Source organism: Panthera onca, chromosome B3 (genome assembly GCF_046562875.1).
Source record: "Panthera onca isolate mPanOnc1 chromosome B3, mPanOnc1 haplotype 2, whole genome shotgun sequence".
Lineage (NCBI taxonomy): Eukaryota > Metazoa > Chordata > Mammalia > Carnivora > Felidae > Panthera > Panthera onca.
The window spans coordinates 84197421-84220624 of NC_138344.1; the positions used below are offsets into that span (position 1 = coordinate 84197421).

The 23204-nt window shown below is 48.1% G+C and overlaps 1 protein-coding gene across 4 annotated transcripts in view; it reads right to left on the bottom strand.

The window, feature by feature from the left end:
- Window positions 1-23204, bottom strand: part of LOC145712409 (uncharacterized) — a 42352-nt gene that overhangs the window by 6367 nt on the left and 12781 nt on the right. For 3 of the 4 annotated variants that reach the window (XR_009606160.3, XM_060619517.3, XM_060619515.3), the window contains one exon: window positions 4856-4938. Coding sequence is in view for 3 of the 4 variants with exons in the window: in XM_060619517.3 (XP_060475500.1) it covers window positions 4856-4938 (83 nt within the window). In the remaining variant the exon portion in view is untranslated. Of the gene's footprint in view, window positions 1-311; window positions 827-4855; window positions 4939-23204 lie in introns of those variants that run through there. The other variant, XM_060619514.3, reaches the window with a different exon arrangement.

A 23204-nucleotide genomic window follows, 5' to 3' on the forward strand; every position in this document is an offset into this window, starting at 1 on the left:
GGGTGGGGGTGGGGGGGGGAGCTGATGGCCTTAGAGGGAGGGGCTTTCCATGCAGAGGTTACAAGAACCCGACATCAGACAACAGCGAAACTGGGAGTGAGGAGGATCCCGCTGAAAACACCACGCCAACAGCGCCTGCTGGCTACATACACACCCACCACTGAAGTCTCAGTTCTGCCTTTGTTCCATTTCAGGAAGCCTGAGGAGACCCAGGTGACAGAGACAGACTAGAGAGGTGGGGGAAAGGGGCACTTACACCCCCAGGCTCTCTCTGTTAGATTCAAGTGCCAAGGACTTCAACTCTCCAACAGAGAGGCTCATTGAATTCTTGATCCACAGCTGAGTAATTTACAGCCTCAGTTTTCTCTTCTGTAAAATGATATAATCATAGGATCCATCTCAAAGGGTTGCTGTGGGTATTAAATGACATAATGCACTTAAAGTTCTGAGAACAGTAGGTACTATCAACAGAATATGGTGTAGCTCTTCCAGAATGGCTCTTAAATGCTTTCAAGTTTCTAAAGCATTCTGACCTTCCAAAATACAATTTCCTGGGAAATTTTCACCTAAGTAGTGAGGTGGACAGGGCAGAAGCCAGCCTATAGTGAAAAAGCCTTTCTCGCAAGCCAGAGCTGAGCAGGTGTGGCCTCAGTAACTTGCACAAGGCTCATGGCTCAGCCAGCTTCCCACTTCTTTCTGGGTGAAGGGATTCCTTCCTGGGAACCTCCATTGCTCACTTGCTCATGACATCCACAGGCTGTAAGTTTTCCCCACGGGGGTCCCCGGCCTTTGGGGCTAATCCTGTCCTGGATAGAGCCTTCTTGTCCTGGAAGAACACACAAGATGGCATCAGGAAGCAAGCAGCTTCTGACCCTTCCATGAGTCCAGTCTCCCGGAGCTCTGAGGGGAACCCAGGCTCAGATCTCCTCCCACCTCCACACCTTCAGGGCCTGCAGAATCCTCAAGAACCCTGGTGGTCCTGGCTCAGCTGGACCCCAGCACAGAGCAGTAAGGTTCCGGCCTGTACCTAGAGCCTGCCTGGCCAGGGGGTCCTCACCCTGGGTAGCCTGGGGAGGAGAGCAAAACAGATGGAGGGAGGCCAGAGGGCAGGTGCCTCACCCAGAGAGTGTGTGAGTCAAGGCCAGTTAGGGAGGGAGGGGCAGAAGTGGAGGCGCACTAACTGGCCAGAAGAATGGGGAGGACAGACGAGAAATCCTCCTGTGCTACTGAGTTCCTCTCTGTAGTTTTGGGCTATGCTAGTCAGCCTCTATAGAACATCCAGGGTTTGTGCACCTTCTCTTCATATCCCTGTGGAAAAAGCATGTCCTCTTGAAATCTGCTTGTGTGGGAGAGATTTTGCAACCTCCTAGTGGCTTTGTCACCTGTAGAAAACTACAGGTTAGCTAACAAACCAACTTGCTTATCAGGTGATTGGAGCCAGATTGTAGGCCTTGAGGTGGGGAAGTCCTATCTTGCATGGCTTCCTTCCTTCTTCCCTTGGCTGGGCCCCACACAGCCTCCCCACACTGGGGACACATCCGCTGACACCTAGATCCTTCTCATCTTCCTGGAGTACAGGGAACATGAAGCTTCTGCTCCAGAGACTGGATGGAAAACACCTACATTCCCAGGGCCTTGAGACAGTCTGTTCGAGCCTGGCTTCTTGGAGGAAACTGAGAGGGCAGAGAGATCAGGAGTGTTTCTATGTTGCTCTGTACTCATCAAGCACACTCTCCTGCTCACAGGGCCCCTACCAAGCAAGAACTGAAGGAGAGACTATGTGACGGTGCCACCACACAGCGGGTGCCCCATGGGTGTTCTTCCTTGAGGCCCAAAGCCCAGCACAGCCTGATGTTCATCAGTATTGGTGGCACCTTAGAATGTCTGCATCTGACTTTTAATAGTGACTTACATGCTTGTGGAATGCTGTTTGATTTCTTTAAACCACTATGACCTGTTTTTTTTTTTTCAGATTCCCAGCCTATTTCGAGTGGTCATTGGACCTTTTTTATATTCAGAAAACGGGTCTGTCTTCTCTCATTTCCTAATGGCCTCCCCATCTCACCCAGCACATACGAACACTAAGCCTGGAGTCAGGCCATTTCTCAGGACGCAAGAATAAAGAGGAAGGTCAAAGGCCAGGTTTCTATTCCCTTCTCCTCGAAGTTGTTCAGTTGCTAGCGCCCTGGTGGCAGCCGCCCTGCCAAACCCAGGAGTCAGGCACATGCCTCCTATAGTCAGGGCCTGAGTGGAGCACGGTGCCCAGCCCCCACCCTGGGTGCTGCCTCACGTGTAGGAGCGCCATGGGGATTTTCCATCTTACAGCCCTGTGGGCTCCTCCTTAAATAGATCATCACCCACCACTGACACAGGCCTGGGCTGGGCAAGCTTTCCTGCAGGTCAGCATGGGTGGTTCAGGCAGTGCCTGGGCCTGCTCAGGCCCTGGCTTCGCCCTCTGCAGCTCAGGAGGGTGGAGGAGGGGTTCAGCACCCCAGATATCCCTCAGCCCAGTGTTCAGGCCAAGGCTGTGTTCCCCCGCAGCCTCTACCTCTGCCCAGGCCTGTTTCTTCCTGGCCTCCTGCTCTCTTGCTTCTTTCGGCTTTCACTCTGGAAGGCTCCCAGCTCTTCCAAAAAACCCCCTCCAGGAAATTTGCTTGTTGCCACCAAATAATGCAAATGTGCTCCTGGGACTGCTCAGGCAGCTGCAATGTCTGTCTCTGAGAGACCCGGGAAAGGAGGACAACAGGCCCGTGTTCCTCAGTGCCCTCGGCGACCACACCCACGGGGCCAAGAACTCACAGCAGGGCCACGTGGGGACCAGACAAAAGCCTTGGCTTTGCGTGTAAGGGAACAGAGCTCAAACCAGAGACCCCCTCAGATGTTCTGAGGTCCTTTTTGTCTGTTTAGTATATAAAAATGGGAGGCGTCTGGGTGGTTCAGTCGGTTGAGCATCCAATTTTGGCTCGGGTCACAAACTCACGATTCGTGAGGTCAGGCCCACGTCGGCTCGCTGCTATCGGCTAGTCAGTACAGAACCTGCTTCGGATCCTCTGTCCCCCTCTCTCTCTGCCCCTCCCCTGCTTGTGCTCTCTGTCTCTTGAAAAATAAAGAACATTTTTAAAAATTATATATATAATTAAGTTTTATGTACATTATATATATATATATATATATGTATGTATATATATATATATATATATATATGGTTTGTATAAAGTTTGTGTTCATGTTTAGCCTTTATCTCTGTTTAATTTAAAAGCATTGTCCTGACCAGAGCAGAAAGTGGAGACATGTGAGCAAACACCTGTAAGTCCCACAGTCCTGGGTCGTGACTCATGCAGTGACACACAAGAGCGCCGGTCATCTAGGGGTAAGGGTCAGGACCTGGTGAGGGCCGCGCAGTCGTGGCAGCCAACCCTCCTCCTCTCGCAGCTGCTGCCTCTCGTGATCAGGTCATGATTGCTCAGGAGAGGAATGGAATCCTAGGGGCTCTGGCTCCTAATTAAGGCAAGGTAGCAGGAACACTCACTGAGAATCTACTGTGTACCTCAGACTGGTGCTTGAAGTAAACGCTACCTCCACCGACTGTCTCTCGAGAGCAATCCTATGAGGTGGATGTTGTCATGCTTATTTGACAGATGGGATTCTGAAGCTCAAAATGATTAGCGATTTGCCCAAGGACACACAGGTGGTAGACGATGATTCAAAGCCAGGTCTGTTTGGAATTCAATGGCCATCAAGTCTTTCCACAGGCAGCTGTTGCCCAGAACACACAGCCTTGTCTTACAAAAGCCAGCACACTTCATCCTATTCTCGCCCAGCTCCCGATTCCAAGTCTTGCAGCATCCTGACGCCTCCAACCGGGAGCCCAGAGCCTCCCTTGAGGCCCGTAGAAGACACAGGTATGAATTGGCTCAGCTTTCTGAAATGGCCTTTCTGGAGTGGTGGTTAACAATAATAAGGTAGGCGAAGCTGTCCCATTTTCACACTGAGCCCTCCAAATTAGGGTGTAGACCCAATGAGATATAAGGCCAAATAAGAAGCAAGTCAAAGTAAACTTGCCTTATAATTTCAAAGTGTAATTTGCTCATGTTGTATGGTAATAGGCAGCTAAATTTATTCATTGTGGTCAGTGATGTGGATCTCACCAACCAGAAGTCAGGGAGGAATTTGGGGCTCTGGGGCTGAGCCTGTGAACCTATCTCCTATTCAGGCAGGGCAACCCTTCTTAACCCCCAGCTTGGCAGCTCTCATGGGAGAAAAGCCACAGGCTACAGCTTGGATCAGAGCTGGGAAGGGACGAGAATTAGCAGGGCAAAAGCTCTGCCTCCCACAAAGTCTAGCAAGTCATAACATAGGCCTCATTCTGCGCAGCCCCCCAAGCAAGGGCCTTAAGGGAAGCCCCACAGTACAGGCGCTCACCTCCCCAGGGCTGCAGTTCAGGATTTAGGAAACAATGGGCTGCAGGTGAGTAAGAATCTTGAGGCCCTAAAATTTATGCAAACAAGGCCCATCTGCTCCCAGGTAAGCACGATGTGCCTCTACTATGTCAGTCTCTGACTCTGGAGAGGGGTGGCCAGTTGAGGGCAGCATCCTTGACCTGCCTGAGGTCCTCCTTGGCCCTCTCCACCCCTCTGACTCTCCTGCCAACCAGGATACTCACCCCTGCCTGTGGCATGTGTAACCTAACAGCTGTGGGGTGAGCAGAGAAGTAAAGCTTTGATGCCACCAGGTTCTTAGCAGCTGTGAGCTCTCTCTCCTGCTTGGTGGTTTCAAGCCTTTCTTGTGGGATATTCATCTTTGTCCACTGACAACATCACTATCAGCTGAGTGCTGGCGGTGGGGAAGGACTTACCTGAAGGTAAAATGCATTCATCTTTGAGGTCCCAGACCGAGGCCACCACAAATCCTCACGTTCGCTTTGTTCAGGCTGTTTTTCTGGTGGAAAAAAACATTATTGAGAATATGGAGGAGGGGGCTTTCATTTATGTGTCAGAGCACAGATAGAGCAGGTGGGAATGCTAGCAAGAAGCCCCCCTTCTGAGATCTTGTGGTGGAATGAGGGGGGAGGCGGGTACTGATATGGACCAAAGGAAAAGTCTTGGGGTCTCTGGAGCTGCCATGCCCCATAGTGAGCCACCAATTCCCAGCCTCCCTGGTGGCTTCTGTGCCATGTAGGCCCAATTTCCAGGGCTCTGGACCCACCAGCTACCTGCATCAGTATTGCCTGGGTACTTGTTAAAACTGCGCATTCACGGGTCCCACCCTAGACATTCTGATCTCAAAGGAGGGGAAGAAGCTCAGGGAATCTTCATGCTAACAGTCCCCTCTGCCCCCAGGTGAATTTTGCACCCTCAAGTTTGAGAACTATTGCCCCTCCTACTCAGGCCAGACCCAGACCAGGGGCACCTCTATACAAAGCCTGTTTCCTCTTCCCTAGCCAGCTCCTCCCTCCCTGAATTTCTGTGTTCATGGCCAGACATTCAGTAAGAGCGGCATCTCTCAGTATCCTGGTGCTTTCTACAGACAAACGAGTGGCCAGGCCTGAGGAGAAGGAGCCCCTCCCTAGAGTCCTGCCCCCTTCCTGTCACCCTGCCTGGACCTTGCCCTATGGAATTCTGGCCAGGCTGCCGGCCTGGGAAAACCCCGTGAGAGCCTCAGAGGTGGCAGGAGGAGGGGGGGACCATGGAGGTCTGGGAATCCATCCTTTTCTTGGGTGCTCTCTGACCCTCTGGGTGGAGGCCTTGGGCCTCTCCTCTCAGGGTGCCCACTGCACCCCATTCCAGCACACTCCTGTGACCCTGCTCTGCACCTCTGTGCCGGGTAGGCCTCCCCCTCGTGGGCCTGCAAATTTGAATTCATCTTTCAAAACCAACCTCGACTCCCTCACCTTTTCTATGAATCCTTCCTGCCACCCTGACAGAGACCTGATGTCTCCCTCTCCCATGGTGCCTGCGAGGTGGCACGTCTTTCATGTCTGTGGTCACGTCCCTCATGTCTGTGAGCCCTCTTGTCAGCAGAGGCTCCCTGAGGGCCTCTCCTCTGTGAGCAGCTGCAGCTTGGAGTAGGTGTGCAGGGAAGCGGGTTCTTTTGGATTTGGTCTGGAGGTAGTTCAGGGTTTGTTTTACATCTGCCAACGATTTGGGTAGGTTTCTTATGATCTTATTTCAGAAGTGAAGCAGGGCCATGGGGCACCTGGGTGGCTCAGTTGATTAAGTATCTGACTTCTGCTCTTGTCATGATCTCTCCGTTAGCGAGTTTAAGCCCCACGCTGGGTTCTGGGCTGACAGCTCGGAGCATGGATCCTGCTTTGGAATCTGCGTCTCCCTTTCTCTCTGCCCCTCTTCCGGTCTCTCTCTCTCTCTCTCTCTCTCTCTCTCTCTTTCAAATATAAATAAACATTAAAAAAAAAAAAAAGTGAAGCAGGACCAGCTCATTTACATCTTCAACACTCACACAGGCCAATTGCTCTCCACTGTGGCATGCTATTTGCTCCCGGGGCTTATTTGCAATTTGCAATTATTTTGTTTGTTGTTTTCTTGCCTTTTCGTCTGTCTTACCCACTAGAATGTGAGTGGTGATGTGGTGCAACCGCTTCCCTGCTGAGTTCAGAAACAATGCTGAGTGAGACCCAGGAGGTGGTCAGTTAATGTTTGCTGAAGGAGTGAATAGGGCTTTGAGATTAGTTTTCGTAAATCTAAACATTCTTGTGCATTATGTAATGATAGGTATGAAATTAAATCATTGGTCTTGCTCCAATGTACTTGACTCCCGGCCTTGGCTTCCACAGGCTCACTCCTCATCCTGATTCTGTGTGACCCGAGCCACTTGCGATGACGTCTGATTGGTTCAGAGGTGACTCTGCCACAGTGGCAAAAGCTAGAACGCAGGCAGGGAAGATGTGGAAGCAACCGGTCTGGGGAGGAGGAGAGGGATCTGGGTTTTCTCAGCCAGAGGCCTCAGGCTACTCTGCAAACCTGCTGGTCACCTCCTGGGCCGAGAGTTTACTAACCCACCACACCAGGTCAGATGTGCAGACCTGAAAGCATCACCCCATCCTCTGGGGAAGGACTCCCAAGGCCGGCAGATACCCAGTGTACAGGGCTCGCCTCTGATGAACATCCTCCTCTGACTCTGGCCTGATGGGCACCAGATACCAGCCAGCACCAGACCTTTGTGTGATTTGGAAAAAGGTGACCCATCATTCAGATGGACACAACCCAGCACCATCTGGGTTAGTCCCCACTCATGCCTCAGCCCACACCTGCATAGTTGTACACAGCAGCCTTGACCCCAGGAAAGTCCCCAAGATTTGTAGGAAAAGGAAAGGCAGACACAGTACATTCTCCACCAGGCCCCTTCTCTGGGCCTTCCCCAAGCATTCCATCCCATTTTGGTTCTACAATATCCCAGCTGGGTGAGGCTTGGACCCCTTCAATAGGACCCTGAACCCTGGGGGTGCCACACTGGCCCCACATCCAAGGATTCAAAGTCAGGTTCCTAGCTGGAGCCAGCACTGGCTGGGCTGTCCCACCTGGCTCCCCTTCAAGGCCTGACTTGGGCTCCTGCCCACACCTCCCCACCCTCTGTCCCCGCACCTCCCTTTAGTGTTTACCACACAGAAGGAGGCGAGGCGAGTGAGCTGGGAAACTCCCGGCCACTGCTGCTGCCAGCTGAGTATAATTAGCTCCACTGCTCCCACAGAGGCGACACTGTGTGCTTGCCAAGCCCCTGCCTTCCACAGCTTGTTGGCAGCTACCCAGGGCAGTCGAGCCTCCCAGCCTGCCTCCACTGGGGGAAAGACAAGAGCTGAGAACAGAAGAGGGGAACAGAGCCAAGATGGGGGGGGGGGGGGGGTGGAGCTTGAGCTTAGGGCTGAGTCCTGGAGCCCAAGGGAACCCTCGGAGTGGCTGTCTCCCCAGAGTCACCTCCTTGTTCCTTGGCCCCAAGCCCCTTGCTCGCAGCCATCCTGGGCACTGTGCAGGGGTGTGGCAGGAGATGCATCTCTGGGCATCTCTGGCCAGCAGCTGCCCTTGTTGGCCGGGGCTTTCCACAACAGAAACCTCCTGGGCTGCTGGGGGCTGGCCATAGGGGCCTCAGCTGTCCCACATGATGTGTTTCAAGTGGTTTTGCTTTTGAGGAACCTGCTGCCCAGGACTTGAAGGGCCTCCCCTGCCCCATGCATGTCCCAAGGATTCCACTGGCCATAGCCCCATTCTTTACAACCCTCCTGGCTTCTACCTACTTGCTGCTGGCCCTGGGTTCCTGTGGCCAAGGAGAGCTGAGCACGCACTTGAAATGCATCAGCCCTCACCCTAGAGTGATCCCAGGCTCTGCTGGAACTTTAGAAGGCAGACAGAGCCAGGGGATGCTCCATAAATATGTGCTGAATGAAGGAAATGGCCAGAGCTGCCAAAGTTTCTTTGATGCTATGGCCTAGCCCTGTCCTCTCCACCAGGAACAGGCATGGATCACTCAGAAGTTTCATTTGAAAATTTGAAAATGGCCATTTGATTCCAGAGACAGCCTTCTTACAACCAAGGCTGCTTCGAGCAAGGGACTTGACCCCTGTGTGAGGAGCAGCCTGCGGCTCACAGGCGTCATAAGTCATCCATGCGACACTAGAAGAGGCTGCTGACTACTTGATCTGTATTTTTACTGATAAATATCCCATCTACCCAGCACTGGCCTTGCAGACAAGAATCAGAAACTTCCGGTCTGTGGCCTTTTGGCCTCCTTACCAGCATGCCTTTCTGTGTACCTGAATGGAAGGGGCAGTCACTTTCTTTATGGTTTGTCTTCTCCCTTATGTCTAGTTCATTCTGAACTTTGACATTCGAAGCAGGACTGTAAAGAGCAAAAGATAGATGATCTAGGATCTTCTGTTCTTATGCTGTCTCAGCCCCTGAGGATTCAGCACAGACAGATGATGGTCTCAGGTGGTTGACAAGTTATCCACCAGGTATCCTGGAAATATGCTAAGGGATATAAAAGCATGTCTGGATTAATGTTCTGCCCAGGGTCTGCCTGCTTGGGAGAAGTCTCAGGGACTGTAGCGAAGGATACAATGCCTCCCATCAGCCACTCAAGTAGAGGACAGAACCTCACCTCGGAAACAGGGCCAGAATCAGAGGAAGTGTGGTACTGTGGCCTTGGCGTCCTCCGTTCTGGGCACAAGGGAGACATCGAGCCTCAGACACAGGTCTTGACTCAAGAATGATCTCAATATCACCCCCACTCTTGGGAGGCAGGTAGTGTAATTCTAATGCTGACAGAAAAGGTTTCCTCCCCACTGCTTGGCTTCCCTGGAGCTGCCAAAGGGACCAGCGTATCTCCAACTTCTCTCTCTCCTGGGCCCCCAACCCAGGCACCCACCAGATCCTGCCAGTTCTCTTTACTGGCCCTCAGGCTTCCTTCCCTTTCTTTCCAGACCCTCCCAAAGAAGATGTCACCTTGAGCCCCCGAATGGTGACACTGACACTACTCGCTTCCCTACCGTCCTCTTACCCCTCAGTGAGATAAATCTCCTTAAAGCCTGAGTCACATCACTCTCCTGTCCTAAACCCCAATGGGCACTGTACCGCCTCTTGAGGGAAATCCTCTCCTCAGCCTTGGGTCAAAGGCTTTCCCACATAGTCCAAACTGTCTTTCAAGCTCATCACCGGCACCTCTTCTCATTGGTTTATTTTTCCTTCAAATACACCATTTGTCCATCCACTCACTCATTCATTTATATTTACCATGAATGGAGACTGATAGGGATGAAAATCAGCTTTCATTTTTTTTAATTAACTAATTAATTTTGAGAGAGAGAGAGCACGCATGCAGTGGGAGAGGGGCAGAGAGAGGAGAGAGAGAATCCCAAGCAGGCTGTGAGCTGTCAGCACAGAGCTTGATGTGGGGCTCTCATTCACCAACCAGGAGATCACGACCTGAGCCGAAATCAAGAATCAGATGCTCAACTGACTGAGCCACCCAGGCACCCTTCATTTTTCAGTTTGTAAAGAGACAGGGACAGGGAGCAAGGACGTGGCCCATGTGTCCATTGACAGATGCTGATATATGGCCTGGCCATTGTCTTTTACATTTTTTAAAGTATTTTTGACTAACAAATTGATTTTATTATATCGGTGCTCTTTTAAAATAATGTATCTTTAATGTTTATTTATTTATTTTGAGAAAGAGACAGAGTGCAAGCAGGGGACGGGCAGAGAGAAGGAGAGGCAGAGTCCCAAGCAGGTTCCACACCATCAGAACAGAGCCAGATGTGGGGCTCAAACTCATGAACTGTAAGATCATGACCTGAGCCGAGATCAAGAGTCTTAACCGACTGCCCCACCCAGGCGCCCCTAAAATAATGTATTTAAAAACTATTTTCAAAAATAAGGTTGTTTTCTCTGTGCAGCGAGGTGGTTTTATTAAAGCACGGGGACATGACCCATAGGCAGAAAGAGCTGCTTCAAAAATAAGATTATTTTATTTTATACTTAAAATTTTTTTAATGTTTACTTATTTTTGAGAGAAAGAGAGACAGAGCGCAAGCAAGGGAGGGGCAGAGAGAGAGGGAGACACAGAATCTGAAGCAGACTCCAGGCTCTGAGCTGTCAGTACGGAGCCCGACGCAGGGCTCAAACTCAAGAGCTGTGAGATCATGACCTGAGCCAAAGTTGGACACTCAACTGACTGAGCCACCCAGGAGCCCCGACCATAATATTTTTAAATGAGATTTACCCTCTGTATAAGGGCTAGGAAGCTCAGAGAAATTCTGTAAACAGAGGGTGTCCTTAATTCTGCAATTTTTGTACTGCAATTTGTAAATCTTTCTTGGGCTCTGAGTTTCTAAAGGAACACTTGGCAGCTGGGAGGGCTGTCATGAGTGCTTGCTGAGAGTAACTTTTCTTAGCTGTGTGGCCTTGGGCAGGGGCTTCCCCTTCTGAGCTGCAGTCTTTCCTCAGCTGTAAGGCAAGAAGATTCCACCCAGCTGGCACATGTGGTGAGGGTTTCATGACAATGGATACAGCAGACCCAGGACAGGGCTGCCTCTGAGAGATGCTGGATGAGTAGCTCTTTTTGTTACTCCCAGGTGCCGGCCTCACCAGGACACTCACTGCTGCTTCCCCCTTCTCCTCACGGAATGGGCCTGCTCCATTGCACCGGGCCTCAGTAGGAAACACGGAAAGCTTTGGGTCTCACAGGGGAGGCTGTAATAAGTAAGTCACAATTCGCATATAGGGTTTACCACATGCACTGCACTGTTCTAAGCACTGTACGTGGATACTAAATTTAATTCTCCTACCAGCCTATCGGAGAGGTACGATTATTCCTGTTACAGATCAGGATGCCTAACGGCACCCAGGCAGTCAGTAGCAGGCTGGTGCCTGGGTTTGCAAGCCGTCACAGAGACGGTCCCTTTGTCTCACCCGATCCTCTCCTCATCCTTTGCCACCCTGCACTGTGTCCAGAGCAAGCTGACCCAAGTGACTGATCGTGCCCTGACAGGTGCACCTGGCCTCTGGCTGCCTTTCGGTGTTGGCCAATGGGGAGCCCATGAGACACTAAAGGAAGGGAAAAGATGGAAGTCAGGAAGACCCTCCCTGTAGGGTCACCCAGGCTGGCTGTGACCTGGGAAGGAAGGTCACAGCCTCTGTCAGGCAGCCTCTTGCAATGATTCTCTCCTTCCTAATTCCAGTAAGTAGTATGAGTAACTGTTGCTTTTGACCCCAGGCTGCTGCACTGTCCACATGCTCTCTTTCCCCCTTTTACATCTTTATAAATAGTTCTTGTGAAGGGGTGCCTGAGTGGCTCAGTTGGTTAAGCGTCAGACTTTGGCTCAGGTCAAGATCTCATGGTTCGTGAGTTCGAGCCCCGTGTCGGGCTCTGGGCTGACAGCTCAGAGCCTGGAGCCTGCTTCAGATTCTGTGTCTCCCTCTGTCTGCCCCTCCGCTGCTTGCACTCTGTCTCTCACATTGTCTCAAAAAAAATAAATAAATAAACATTAAAAAAAATTAAAAAAAAAAAGTTTCTGTGTAAGTGAGCCAGCCACAGCCCTGTTCTGCTCATGGCTACCCATCGGCAAGGCTTAGCTTGTTTTGGGGTCTTATCAGTCTGCTGCTTCATTTATTTTTCATTTTTCTTAATTATTTTTTGAAAAGATTTAAATGGGCACAAAGGGATGTATAGTAAAATTCTCCTTTCCTCTCTCTCTCGAACACCCTGCTCTCCCCACGGGCAACTGATGAAATGTTTGGGAGTATTTTTATTGTGGTTAAATATATATAAGATTTGCCATTTTGATAATTTTTAAGTGTACAGTCTGTGACATGAAGTACATTCACACTGTTGTACAGCCACCTGCACCATCCTTCTCAGCACTTTTCCATCTACCCCAACTGAAACTCTGTACCCATTAAACATGAACTCCTTGAAGTTGTTTCTCAGTGAGTTTCTCCAGAGACATTTTACACATATTCAAGCAAATACACATAAATAAAAACATGAATGGTAGCTTCTTTTATACACTGTTGGCATCTTGCTTTTTTCATTTAGTGATACATATTGGATGTCATGTCACATCAATAAATAATGCAATTCTCATCCTTCTGTTCAGCCTGCCCTTGTATGGATAGTCCCTATATGATTCGGTCTTCCCACCCTGATGGAAACTGAAGGTGTGTTCAATCTTTGCACAGATAGCTGCAGTTTGTTTCTAAGCTCCTGTTTCCTTTCCTGGCTCATTACCCTGCATCTCCCACTCTGCATCCCTACAAGGGAAACCAACCACTGCTGTGACTTCAGAGCCTTCCAGTCCTCCAGGTTCCTGACTTGCTGTTCCTTCTCGGGGAACTAACTGTTCCTTCACCTCTGGCTCTGCAGTGAGCCCAGCCCACGTCTCCTGGGCCCAGCACCCTCCCTGGTGGCCTATGTTCCAGATGTGACAAACCACAATGACACAAGGTAATGGAAGAGGGCATCGGTGGCCCCTGTAGCATCCATGGGTGGGGTTGCCTTCCTCACACTGGCTCGTGGGGAGCACTGCACTTGCAGGGGCAGGGAGCCTGGCTGGCATCTGCTGAGGTGAGGAGCTCAGCACGAGGTTTCCAAACTTGATTAAATCCCAGCTGAATTTGCTGGCACCTACTCTAGGGAGTGTGGCTGCTGATAGCCTGTTTATCTTTCCACCCACACCCAGCACTGCTTTTCCTCCCTAACACCGCCATTGCCATTTCCAACTTCTAGTTAAAAAAGAAATTGTAGAAAAAGGAGAAACAAGATGGTAGAGAACACACCCACCCCCCGGGGGGGGGGAATATATATATATATATATATATATATATATATATATATATATATATATATATATATGACATATATATATATATGACATATATATATATGTCATATATATACATGACTCAAGATCTATGCTAGATAGGGCAGGGTCAATTATAAAAAATGCTTTTCACATTATACTACAACTAATAGCACATGTTTTAGAAATATGCACATGATGCCTTTGTAGCCCTCACCCTGCTGTGAGGTAAGTACGTACTGGGTTTTTTCATTACTGATGAAGAAAGAAACTCAGGGAAGTCAAGGGACCAGCCAGTCAATGCCAGAGGTGGGGCTGGACCCTCTTCCTGACCTCGAATCTCCACTACTGTGGACATTTCCCAGAGTTCAGCCTGCAGTCCCTAGGTAAGCTTGCTGGTGGATAGTGTTGCTCAGATGCTACCGAGGAAAAGATTAATTAACATGAAAGAACTGGAGACAGTAAGCCGCTGGGGGTAATGGGCACAGATGTGAGGTAACAGGGTCAGCAAAACTAGATCAGATTACAGGCTGAGCCCCTCGAGAATGTTGGAGGGAACAACTAGAAATGGCTGGAAGGCTGGAGACCGGCTAAAGGTATGTATGCATGGTCCTGAGAGCTGGCCCTGCCCAGGAAAGAGAAAGACTTCCCAGAAGGGACCTTGTCCTCACGAACAGAAGGCTTAAAGGTAGAGGTTTTTTAGCTAGAGGCAAAGTAAAAATGGAACCAGGAGTACAGTAGGGATGGGATTCACGAGGAATGAATTCAGTTGTATTCACCTCCTCTCCGGCTCCTCCCTCCAACATCCCTTCCTGAGGACCTGAAGTCTGAGGTCATCTCATGCTATCCAGCCCCCTAGCCTGCAGGAACAGCAAAAGTAGGAATGGAGACTAGGGGAGACAAACTTGGGTGAGGAGGCCTCATCTGCCGACAGTGCTCTCTGGAGAAAACCTTCTTTCACCCTGGCTTCTCAAGGTCAGCTGAGGAATGCCTTCAGAAGAAAGCAGAAGCTGAGGAGGGTATTTGGGGACCCCTCTCACTGATGCCCCACCTTCCTGGCCTCTTGGAGAGCACCAAGAACAAGGACAAGCTGGCTTGGTAAAACCAGCAGGTGCTTCAATGCCATACATCCTGAGTGCCCAGATGTGCAAGGCCCATGGGCTAGATGCCACAGAGGATAGCAAGATGGGCCAGCCCCCACCCACAAAGGGGGCACAGGCAACCACTCAACCCACAGCAGCCTCAGATGGCATCAGAGAGGGCCTAAGAGAGAACAGACCCCCAGCAATGAGGGGTGTGGCTGAGACTTGCTGGGAGAGGCTGGGGAAGTTCACAGGGTTTCACACCTGGCTGCTTTCTCCTGGGGTTCCTGACAAGTTTTGGCCTCTCCCTCCCCAGGAACCACACACACACACACACACACACACACACACACACACACACACACACTTCTGACCATTCTGTGTGTGCTGCCTCAGGGAAAGGATGTGAGACAGAAACAGAAGAAAAAGTATGGAAAGAAAGTCTTCCTGACCTCTGAGTTCCAGAATTATAAGTCCACAGAGGAATGGAAAACACAGGAATAGATGTGGGAGCTCCTTGACAAGGAATAGCAAGGCTTGCCAGTCTGGGCTTGGGAAGAGGGCAGAGGTGAGGGGTGTCCTGAGATATACGTGGATGTTGTTGAGGTCCTGAGAAAGAAACCCTGCCTGGGTTTCTTAGGCGGAACCCAGAGGAAGTGGCAAAGGTCCAGGTTAGAAATGGCTGTGGCGTGTCAGGCAGATGGGTCTCTGCCTCGCTGTGGGTAGCAGAAAGAGTCCTGTGTAACTGGTAGTGTAGGGGTATGGAGGAGAGAGCAGACATGGAGGGATCCTGTGGACAAGAAGTGACAGCCCAAAGTGACCAGCCAGGGAATCCCAGTAGATGCCAGCTGGCCAGCTAGCCTGGAGAATTGAAGGTGCTCCATCTGTCCTCTCGTGTACTGAACTCAGGACCATCCCAGGAACTTTGAGGGGACGAGAGGACCAGCTGATCTTTGAACTGATGACAAGACGTGTCTGCCCCCTCAGGGGGATGGGAGATGAAATGTAGAAATGAGAAAATCGATTATTGCACACCCAAATATGTATATTGAAATTCTAACCTGCTGTAAGACAGAATCTATAAGGGTAGCATGTATATTTTTTTTACAAAGCCTACTAACAAAAGACAAACAATGAATTGGGGGGAAATTATTATACCATATATAACAAAAATACTAATTTCCTTCATATATGAAGAATGCTTCTAAATCAGTAAGATAAAAACTGGCAACAAATGGGATAATTCATAAAGGATATAAGTAGTTCACAGAAAAAGAAATATAAATGACTTCTTGCCATTGAAATATATCCCTCAGGGTGCCTGGGTGGCTTGGTCAGTTGAGTGTCTGACACTGGATTTCGGCTCAGGTCATGATCTCACGGTTTGTGAGACAGAGCCCCACATCAGGCTCTGCACTGACAGGGTGGAGCCTGCTTGGGATTCTCTCTCTTCCTCTCTCTCGGCCTCTCCCCAGCTAGTGCTCACACACACTCTCTCTCTCTCTCTCTCTCTCTCAAAATAAATAAATAAACTTTAAAAAAAAAAGGAAATACATCCCTCAACCATAATGAGAGAAATGCAAATTAAGATTATAATGAGATACCATTTTCACCTATCAGCTGGGAGGAGGTTTATAAGTATAACAGAGCTGGATGCTGGTGAGAGAGGACAGGGAGATAGCCTCTCTCATGACTGTTGATGGGAGGGTAAATTGGCACAGCCCCTTCGGAGAGCAAATTGGCAATATCTATTGGAATTAAAGTACACCATTTTCTTTGACCCTGAAATTCCAGTTTAAAGAATTTACCCTGCAGGTATAACCTCACAGGTCCACAAGGATGTTCACAGTAGCATTCTTTCTAGTGGCAAAAAAAAAAAAAAAAAAAAAAAAGGAAAAACCCAATATCTATTAAAATGGGACTAGATAAACAATAACACATCAGTGGAATACCATGTAGCCATTCAAAATGACAGATTTGTGTAGGCTGATGTGGAAAGATCTTCGAAATACACTGGTAATTAAAAATAAAAGCAAGGTACAGAACACTGTGTAGAGTTTTCTGCCAGTTGCCTTATAAAAAAAGAATGTATAGGGTCCCCTGGGTGGCTCAGTCTGTTGTGCGTCCTACTTCGGCTCAGGGCATGATCTCGCAGTTCGAGAGTTTGAGCCTCTCGTCGGGCTCTGTGCTGACAGCTCAGAGCCTGGAGCCTGCTTCAGATTCTCTGTCTCCCTCTCTCTGCCCCTTGCCTGCTCACACTTTCTCCCTCTCTCTCAAAAATAAATAAACAATGGGGCACCTGGGTGGCTCAGTCGATTAAGTGTCTGACTTCTGCTCAGGTCATGATCTCGCAGTTCTCGAGTTTGAGCCCCGGGTCAGGTTTTGTGCTGACAGCTCAGAGCCTGGAGCCTGCTTTGGATTCTGTGTTTCCCTCTCTCTGCTCCTCCCCCGTTCATGTGCTTGCTCTCTCTTTCTCTCTCTCAGAAATAAAGAAACTTAAAGAAACATTTTTTAATAATAAATAAACATTAAAAAAAAGAATCTATATGCAAATATATGCCTGTTTATGCATGGTTATTTCTGAAGAGGCACAGAGGTTAAACAAATACCCATATATTTTCACAGGATAATTGTGTACTGTTTGAATGGTTCGTGTCTGTGGACGTTTCATTTGTATAATGACACTATGAGTTAAAGTGGGGAGCGGGAGTGGAGGAGCAAGGGGAGGAAGGCACAGAAGAGCTTCTGCCGGCCTGAGGCTGAGGGAGGCACGTTTGTGCTAGGGAATGAGCGCTTTCTAGGTGGACAGCCTCAGACTTCAGGAACAGGGGCTGAGTCACAGTCACCCTGGAAACTGTGACAAAAGTCCACAACCTCCCAAAGGCAGGCATTGCTGACGTGTTCTAGAATAGTTTATCCTGGAGGAAGGAGCACCGGAGGGGCTCTAGATGGGGCTGGGAAGGACTAATAAGGAAGTGCCTGCAAGGAGAGATGGAAAATGAGTCCTCTTGTCCCCAGCTGTGCTGTTGTCAGTCTGTCAAGGAGCTTCCATTTCTCAGCAAAATCTACCTAAGCTCAAAGGTGAGGTCAGCAAAGAGTTTTAAAAGAGTCATTTTAGATATTATTTGGAAGGATGCAAATGCTTATACAAGATAAAAGAAGATGAAAGAAGAAATTCAAAGTCTAGTAACAGATGAGCAGTGAGAAAACTAGAAACATAAGTTCAAAGTCAATTCAAATTATTCAAACACGGAGATCCCATTTTCCATTCATCAGATCAGTAAAAATTTGCTAATTTTGTATTTGCTACTATTCAGTATTGGTGAGAGCGTGGGAAAACAGGTGCTCTTAAGCACCACTGGGAAGAGTGAAAAACACTCTTTTTTTTTTTTTTTTTTTGAGGACAACTAGGCAGTAACAACGTTTAATGTGGGTTTGCTCTGATCCAGAAATGTCACTTATGGGAATCTATCCCTGATGCAGGCTGGTAAACACGCATATGTCTTTTCTCTGTCACCTGAGAACCTGAAGAATGACAGCATAGTAGCAATAAGCACACTGAGCACCCAGATCTTGGTTTCTAGAACCATTCTCCAATAACAGGGCCCCTTGGAGAACAGACTGACTCTAGGACTGAGAAAGATGAGCCTGGAGCACCTTGGAGTGCTGGAAAGTAAAGAGATAATTACAAATACATTGATAGGGTATGTCCAAGGGGCACAGGAGCCAAATGAAAGAGATCCCGATGGCCTAAGCTGGAAGATTTGGGCAATACAATCAATTGGAGTAGAACCCAAAATATAAAATGAGTCCATATTGATACAAATAAATTAATAAATGGAGAAAAAGAGACATATCTTTGCAGAACATTTTTTTAAATTTTTTTAAATATTTGAGGCTGACAATAGCACTTTTTTTAAAAATTCAAATCCAAGTTAGTTAACAAATAGTGTAATAATGATTTCAGGAATAGAACCCAGTGATACATCACTTACGTATAACTCATCCCAACAAGTGCCCTCCTTAATGCTCATCACCCATTAGCCCATTCTTCCACCCAACACCCTTTCAGCCACCCTCAGTTTGTTCTCCGTATGTAAGAGTCTTACAGTTTGCCTCCCTCTCTCATCTCATTTTTCTTTCCCTTCCCCTATGTTCATCTGTTTTGTTTCTTAAACTTGTGCAGAACAATTTAAACACAGAAATGTATGCAGAGTCCAGAAATGCTCAAGACAATATCGTGGCATTTTCAGAAAAAAAAATGTATATATAGTTGTGTTACTTGTCTATAAACATTTTGCTTATAAAAGCTTCAAAAATCTCAAGCTTCAAGACATATGCAATACAATTTGCAAACGTATACATACATATTATGTGTATGTATACATGTACATGTATATATACGTTTGCAAATTTAAATGCTGTAAAAATACACATACACATATATACATATATATACTGTAACTTCAATCCTGGCAAAGTTGTAAGAAACTTAGTATGTACATCCATCCCGGCAAGCAATATAAGTTCATACGTGCCTTTTGGACAGCGCCTTGGCAATATCCATCAAGAACTAGAAAAGATTTCATACCCCTGAACACGGTAGTTTCTTTCTTTTCTGGCAATTAATTAAATCCAAAAGGAAAGACAGCAAAGAAAGCAAATTGCATTTTTGCTGCTATCTTATTTAAACAAAACTGGAAACTGTCCCATAGGAGGTTACAAAATGATACAGTCACTTGGAGTATTAGTTAAGTACTAAAAAGGATGATTATGAAGACTATATAGGAACATGGAAAACGCTTCTGAGCATTTATGAGAAAGAAGTATAAAGCAAAACATGCAAGTATACTATAATTTCAACTTTGTAAAAGTCTGCACACGGTGGCTGGAGGCCTGGGAAGCTGAGCAGGTATACCGTTGGCGCCTGGACCCTGTCCCTCCCACATCACACACCCAGCCTTTTCCTCTCTGCCTTCCAGGGCTCCACAGCAGACGGCTGTGCTCTTCGCTTAGTTTACTCCAGGCAAAGAGAGGGTGCTCAAACACATATTTTTGGAAGAAATGTTTTGTCAACGTTGCCGCGATATTCTGCCACTTTATTTTGTTTAAATTTTTTTTTTAACGTTTATTTATTTTTGAGACAGAGAGAGACAGCATGAACGGGGGAGGGTCAGAGAAAGAGGGAGACACAGAATCCGAAACAGGCTCCAGGCTCCGAGCGGTCAGCACAGAGCCTGACGCAGGGCTTGAACTCACGGACCGCGAGATCATGACCTGAGCCGAAGTCGGACGCTCAACCGACTGAGCCACCCAGGCGCCCCTCTGCCACTTTAAAAAATTCTCCTAGGGGGCTCCTGGGTGGCTCAGTTAGTTAAGCATCAGACTCTTGATCTCAGCTCAGGTCTTGATCTCAGGGTCATGAGTTCAAGCCCCGGGTTTGGTGTGAAGACTACTTTTAAAAAATGTAAAAAATTCTCCTAAATATTTACTGGTGAACCTGGATTCAAACTTTAACAGTGTCTGTCAATGTCTTAGTCCCCACTGAGGCCTCACCAAAACCTCCCACGACTCACACATCCTATTCAAAGTTTCCGTTGCTATCACACAGCCACCTACCATCTCTCGAACGAGTGCAAGAAAGCCCCTGTGCGCCTTCGTGCAACGCAGAGGATTTTGAAAGGTCAAACATGACTGCTTGAAACTCAAAAGGGTTTTCCAGGGAGATGTTTGGATCTTTTCTGGAGAATCTAAGAATCAAGACATTTCCCATCTGAGCTAGTTCATTTTCAGTCCAGGGAAAGGAGTGGAGCTGAGGCCCTCTACAGTGTGGCAGGAGCTAGAAGTGGGGCTGGAACCCCAGGACAGCCCTGTGCCATGGAAGGCAGCTACCTAGAGCAGCGCTGCAAGAGAAATGGAGTGTGGCCGCAGATGTCACTGTAAATGCTCTAGGAGCCACATTAAAAAGAGTGAAAAATAGATGACATTCATTTTAATATATATTGTTTAATTCAAAATCTCCAGGCATGCCTGGGTGGCTCAGTTGGTTGAGCATCCGACTTCAGCTCAGGTCATGATCTCACACTCCGTGAGAGACACTCGCCCTGCGTCTGGCTCTGTGCTGACAGCTCAGAGCCTGGAGGCTGCTTTGGATTCTGTGTCTCCCCCTCTCTCTGCCCCTCCCCTGCTCATGCTCTATCTCTCTCTGTCTCAAAAATAAATAAGAACATTAAAAAATTTTTTTAATCTCCAAAACATCATTTCACTGTGTAATTGATAACAATTATTAATTGGTATTTATTTTACATGCCTTTCTTTGTTCTGAGATCCAGCATATATTTTATTCTTACAGCGTATCTCAATTCAGATCAGCTGTACTTCAAGGACCCAAAAGCCATTTGCGAGCAGAAGCTACCATATGGAACAGCACAGCTCTAGAATTTTTATCTTTTTTCCTTTTCTTTTAAAAAAATTTTTTTTAATGTTTATTTTTGAGACACACACACACACACACACACACACACACACAGCGTGAGTGGGGGAGGGGCAGAGAGAGACACACACACACAGAATCTGAAGCAGCCTCCAGGCTCTGAGCACAGAGCCCGATGTGGGGCTCGAACTCACGAGCTGAGCTGTGAGATCATGACCTGAGCCAAAGTTGGATGCTTAACTGACTAAGCCACCCAGGCACCCCTCTTCTTTCCTTTTGTGTTTTCTTCCTCCCTCTTTTCTTCCCCCACCCCTTTTCTTCCCCTCCCCCTCCGCCTCCTTCCCTCTTTCCCTCCTTCCTTCCCATTTCTTTCTTCTCTCCTTCTCTTTTTCTTTCTTTCTTTCTTTCTTTCTTTCTTTCTTTCTTTCTTTCTTCTCTCTCTCCTTCCTTCCTTCCTTCCTTCCTTCCTTCCTTCTTCTTTCTTAGAAAAACAAATCATTCGTTAGAAACTAGACATTTTGGGCACCTGGGTGGCTCAGTTGATTGTCTGACTCTTGATCTTGGCTCAGGTCATGATCTCACAGTGGTGAGTTCAGGCCCTGCATGCTGAACATTGGGATTCTCTCTCTCCCTCTCTCCCTCTGCCCCTCCCCTGCTCATGCACGCTCACTCTCACTCTCTCCCCACCCCCTCAAGATAAATAAACTTAAAAAAAAAAAAAGAAATGAGACATGTGTCTACCTGCCTACAGCATTCTCCAGGCAGAAAATTCTAGGAAACTTTATTTTCCAGAACTCTCTTCTGTCCAGTGGCTATTTCCCCTTGCGTGCTGTAGCATGCATGTGACTAGTTACTTTCTTTGGGCTTTCTGGTAGCCCTCTGGTTACCAGATCCAGTTACATATCTGGTTACATATCCAGTCCCTATACACCTATTGTCTATGGTTGTAGGTAACAAAGGTGAGCTGTCTCTCTCTACTGAGTGATGGGGGCAGGCTCACGCAGGCCCTTAACTCTTTTCCAGTAGTCTTTAGTATTTGGTGAGGCTCTCCATGTCTGTTTCATGATTGGAGTTGTACTTTGCATTGGAAGTTGGCTGGTGGCCAGAAGCTCTTCTAGCCCGGAGAGTCCCTGCATCCATCTCTGGGCCTGAGGGAATGTTTGAGCCCCAAAGTAGGGGAGCTCACAGAATTAATTACGTGGACTGTCCCATGTCCCTTTACAATCCTGGAAAATTGCTGTGGGAAATCAGCTCCTGAAAAAGAGATCTAGAGAGGAGCACTTTTGAGGAGATGGGAGGGATAGAGAGGAAGAAGTCATCTTCTAGGCATCATTTTCCCAGAAGTCATTACTTCTTTATTTGCATTTCCTTTCATTATCAAAGTTTTAAAAAAAAGGCGCGATTGCAGTTATGCAATGGTTTATGCAGTTGCTATGAGCCTGAAAGCATTCTCTGGGCTGTGTGTGAGTCGGCACATCCCTGGCTTCCCGCACTCAGGGCGACAGGAGGCACTGGGAATTTCTCAAATGTTCACAAGAATGTCAAGAGGGAGTTCTGAGTAATCATAATTCCTTGAAGTTCTTGTGGGAAAATGCAGTCCCGATTTCCTTTTAGAGACAACAGTCTTTGAAAACCGCTTGCCATGAGGGTTTGCATTTGTTTATGGTGCAGAGAATGGTAAAAATGCGCTTCTGTGGAAGGCCCCAGCCAGTGAAAAATCCTCCCATGTGGACGTCACAGTTCTAAGCACAGAACAAACTCGAATTCTCCAGCCACCAATGCTTGATGTATTTCTGATCCACTCAGCTCTGGTGTTTTGGCGGTTTATGTAATCAGCCCGATAAAACTGTTGATGTGTTTCTTGTTGTCTTCTTCTCTTAGAGACCCAAATCTTGGTGTCTCTCCCCTGCCCCTGTTCTCTCCTGCCCCATAGCTATTTCCCGGGCAGAACCTCAGAGCCAAGTCTCCAGGATGATAAGCCGGATCTGCTTGTCACATGGCGGGCCAAGGAACCCCCTAGTCACCCCATCCTCACTACTGGGCTCTTGCTGCCCCTGGATGTCTCTGTCTAGTGTCACACCCTCTCTGGCCTCTGGTCTCTACCAGCCACGCTGACAATTAGATTAAGTAAGGAGAAGGCAAAGAAAGAAAAAGGAAGAGATAGAAAAAGGATAGAAAAGGAAAGAAAAAAATCCAAGATGCCTGGGTCGTGCTCTGCAGTGAGGAGTAGTGATGGCAGGAGCTGGTCTAAATGTGGCTGTCCAGCCCACAGGTGTAACTGAAGATGGAGATTTCAAGATGTGAGGAGATGCATGGGTTGATGGAGACTGCAGTGTGAGGACCTGCCTGCCCACTCTGGCAGAGCTGCCTGACCAGGCCC